This window comes from Montipora foliosa, chromosome 7 (genome assembly GCF_036669935.1).
Source record: "Montipora foliosa isolate CH-2021 chromosome 7, ASM3666993v2, whole genome shotgun sequence".
Classification (NCBI taxonomy): domain Eukaryota; kingdom Metazoa; phylum Cnidaria; class Anthozoa; order Scleractinia; family Acroporidae; genus Montipora; species Montipora foliosa.
The window spans coordinates 32,393,086-32,397,109 of record NC_090875.1 but is presented as its reverse complement, the minus strand read 5'-3'; the positions used below and the strand labels follow the sequence as shown (position 1 = coordinate 32,397,109).

Genomic DNA, 4,024 nt, shown 5'->3' with positions numbered 1-4,024 from the left:
CACATCTGGCCGATAATATGACACTTCTCCGGCATAAGTCAAGCTCAAACTCCATGGTTGGCTACACGGATAAATTTACTTCTCCTTGACCTAGTTTCAAGGTCCAGCGAGTATCCATTGCTTAGAAACAGCGAAAAATATTCAAATTTTCAAAATCCTTAGGGGCTCGCTTACAACGAATTTTGACACGGCTGGTCAACCGTTCACTTGAGCCTTGATACGATGAGAGCAAATAAGTCCCCGCTACACGATTAGTGTGTACTACACGCCTTTTCGTTGCTACAACATGTTCCTGCAACATGACCCCTCGTACCTGCCAACCTTAAAGTTTTTCGCAACTGGTTGTCAGCATCCTTTTCGGATGAACTAGAGTGTCAGCAAAGGCGCGCCTTACGAATGATTATTCCAGCGTACAGTTATAAAGAGGCTCTGTAGAAAGCCAAAGTACCCACGTTTCGCAGAAGAAGATTTACTGTCACCTCCCCCCAGAAACTATCCCTACCTACAGCCACCCTACACCCCAAGCCCCAGGGAAATAAACACAGACCACTAAAGTATACAAACATATTCACATGAGACCTTTATTTCCATTTTTTCTACCTTTCAATCACAAGGTTCACAGCACTTGAATATCATGATAAAGATAATATACTTACTAAAGCTGCTACCATATTGCTTCTGCAGAATGATTCCACAGTACATTTCTTTTGATATCAAACCTGTTATTAAGTAACAAGGGTACATACTTGCTTATATACACTAAAAGATACGAAACAGCTTTTTTTTTTAAACACTGAGAGCTAAAACGTTATATTTACAATTATTTGCTGTCACGCAAGCGGTTATTACGAAAATGTTGAATATAAATGCTAAAAGCGTTCTTAAAAGTGAACTGCATTATTTCCTTAATCAAATCAAAGCTTGAAGAAAATTATTCTCTTAAAGTCAAACACTTTAATCAGTCATGGCTCAGTTAATGATAACTACACCGGAACTCAATGGGCAATATAAAAGACCAATTTCGATATACTAAAAATCAACCCTAAACAAAAGACATCATGTCGAGGCTCTGGGGAATAAATATAAGGATTTGTATGAGTTTATTGCCGGAGCCACGAGATGATGCGTTTTGTTTAGGACTGAATTTTAGTATATCGAAAGTGGGCTATTCATTCCTGCTAAAAATTCATGCTTTCTTACAAGTAGATTTCCTAGAAGATGAATTTCAATGCAAAAAAAAGAAATCAATCTCAGGTACAAAGCGGTAAAGTATTCATTATAAGTGAAACGCTTCAAAAATACAGAAACAGTTCAACAAATTACAAGCAAATCAGATAGTAAAAAGGGTTCATGAAAGCTATAAATCAAACTTCCTTTAAATAATAGATTATTGTTACTTGACGTTTAGTAAGTATCTGCTCAAGGTTAATCAAATATTTGAATGCGATGATTCCAACAGTCAGACACAACAATTTGGCCATTACTGAGGAGCGCTACTGATGATGGATACTCAAACTCTCCTAAGTTGCTGCCGTATTTTCCGAATTTACCAACAAACTTACCATTCAGTTCAAAGACTTGCACTCTATGATTATCACAGTCACAGACAAGAACATGTCCTGATTTAGTCACTGACAAACAACGGGGATGATCAAACTCTCCATTCCCCTTCCCTCTTGTGCCAAACTGATACTTATAGTCCCCATCCCGGGTGAATACTTTCACACTGTGATCACCATAGTCTGACACAATGAGATAATCACCAGACTGAACACAATGAAGAGGAGAACTAAGAGAATTGGGTCCACCTATTTTTGTTAGAAACTTTCCATCAGGGGAAAAGATCTTATTGAATTTGTTCCCGTTATCAGCCACAATAATATTGCCATTGGAATCCAATGATAAACCACGAGGATTCTTGAGCTGGCTATCAAGGCTTCCTTCCCCACCAAACATACTCAAGTACCGCCCCTCCTCGTTAAAAATTTGGATTCGATGGTTCCCGCTGTCTACAACATAAATATTCCTATCTTTACCAAAAGCTATTCCTCTAGGGTATTCAAACTGTCCCTTGTCGCTACCCTGACGACCAAAGTATCTCAGAAAATTGCCCTTGCAGTCAAATATCTGCACCTTGTGCCGGGAAGTGACTGCGATTTCATCCCTGGAATTTACTGCTACCCCAAAAGGATAACTAAACATTCCATTCTTCGAGCCTTCTTTTCCAAAAGATAAAACAGGTTTGACATTGAAAGATTTAATAAAAACAGAAAAAGGGCTACCGCAAATATGTTGCCCGTTTATCTTAACGGACAAATTGAATTTACCTTCAAATGTAGGACAATAGCTGATTTTGTAGGTCCCGTCTTTGTTGTCATTAACAAGAAATGTGGTTATGCATTCCTGCCCTCGCTCGTCTCTCAAGATTACCATTACATTGTCATTCTTATTATAACATGGTTCGGCAGCCGCGTTTCTTGTCGTTAAATTGAATTGAGCTTCACGCCCAACAGTTCCTTCACAAAGTTCTTTGCCTTCGACAACAGATTCGCTTGCATCAGTTGCGCTGCGAAATAAAAGACCAATGCCTCCACTGTTGATTGTCTCCAGGATCTTGTTATTTTCCACAAAAACTAATTCAAACAGGCTTTCAGGGTCCCGCTCAACTGGCTTCACTTGTCCTACCCGTTCTAGAATGGTTTGCAATGGTTTCTTTAGCTGAACCACCTCGATATCTGTGCTTTGTTTTAAAAGTTTCTCAGCTTTCTCCAGCGCTGATTCGATCTCCTTCATTTCCTGCTGAATGGCTGATTTTTTGGACGTTAGACTTTCCAGCGATTTTTTGATTTCGTTTTCGACTGCTGACTTGATATTTTGCCTTTCCTCTTGAAGTCTCCTCATTAAGTTATCAACAAAAACATCGACGTCTCTTAGCATGTCTTCGCTTCGTTGAACAAGCTGAGCATAGTCCTCGTCGATTTGAGTGACCATCTTCATCTTTGCTTTCAAGGTTTTTTTTGGCGTTTGAGTTAGACCTGTTAACTCCATCTTTTGAGCTTCGGCTTCGTCTTGGATTAATGTTACTTTATGTCCTGCGTGATCTAAGATGACACAAGTTTGACAAACTGAGTTTTCGGGACAAATCTTGCAGCAAAACTTGAGCTCTTCTTTCTCGTGCCCCTTCCTTGAGCAAAACACGGGTCGTTTCACTACTACCTCATAGTCTTTTTCTTGAAAATCTTTCACGGCCAGAACTCGGTGATCTTTGTAGCTTCGAATGATGTTGTGCCCAATTAAACACTCATCACAATAAAACTTGCAACACTCAAAGCAGTACGAGGTTTTAGAGCTTTTCTTATCGCAGTTTCCGCATGTTACTTGCGTCTTGTCAGATTCTTTAATAGCTAGGGCATCGATGAAGCCGCTGAGAAAAAAGCTTGTGGGAAGATCTTTCAAATCACCGCTTGCCGGAACTCTACTACGGCCTTGGCATTTTGGACATCTCAAATTAACTTCACCGCCGCTCGCTCGATGCCAGTTGATCAAACAGTTCAGACAGAAACTGTGCAAACATGGAAGGTATCTTGGATCTCTAAGGATGTCTTGACACACCGGACACGAGGCTTCTTCGCGAAGATTGAAGACCAACTTTGGGACATCCATGTTGATAATCTCCACGCCTTCACGAACTCAGTGCCTTTGACTATGACATTCCAAGTCTCGTGATTTCTATCTTAAGCTTTTCTTGAAATCAGGTGACCATTAGCCAATCATTGCGATGTGTTTTAAGAGTCTGTTGATTGTTTTGTTTTGGTTCTCTGATTCCCAGAAAATTGGCTTTTATGCAGCCAGCGAGCTTTGAAAATAACACAATTAAAGCGATAAATGGGGGGCAGATAGGTGACATTTGTGAAGTGTTGTAGGCTGAGATCACGGAAATGGCTTTTTGAACGAATTAGGACAAAGGAGAAGCTAAATATTTTACAAACCCGAGATTCCATGGTATGACGCTTTCGATAATGCT

At 39.9% G+C, this 4,024-nt stretch overlaps 1 protein-coding gene across 1 annotated transcript; it reads right to left on the bottom strand.

The window, feature by feature from the left end:
* Positions 1-564: 564 nt before the first annotated feature.
* Positions 565-3,696, bottom strand: LOC138010724 (E3 ubiquitin-protein ligase TRIM71-like). The gene has a single exon (XM_068857697.1). It carries the CDS (start codon positions 3,661-3,663, stop codon positions 1,426-1,428), a length of 2,238 nt encoding a protein of 745 aa, XP_068713798.1. The 5' UTR covers positions 3,664-3,696; the 3' UTR covers positions 565-1,425.
* Positions 3,697-4,024: the final 328 nt, after the last annotated feature.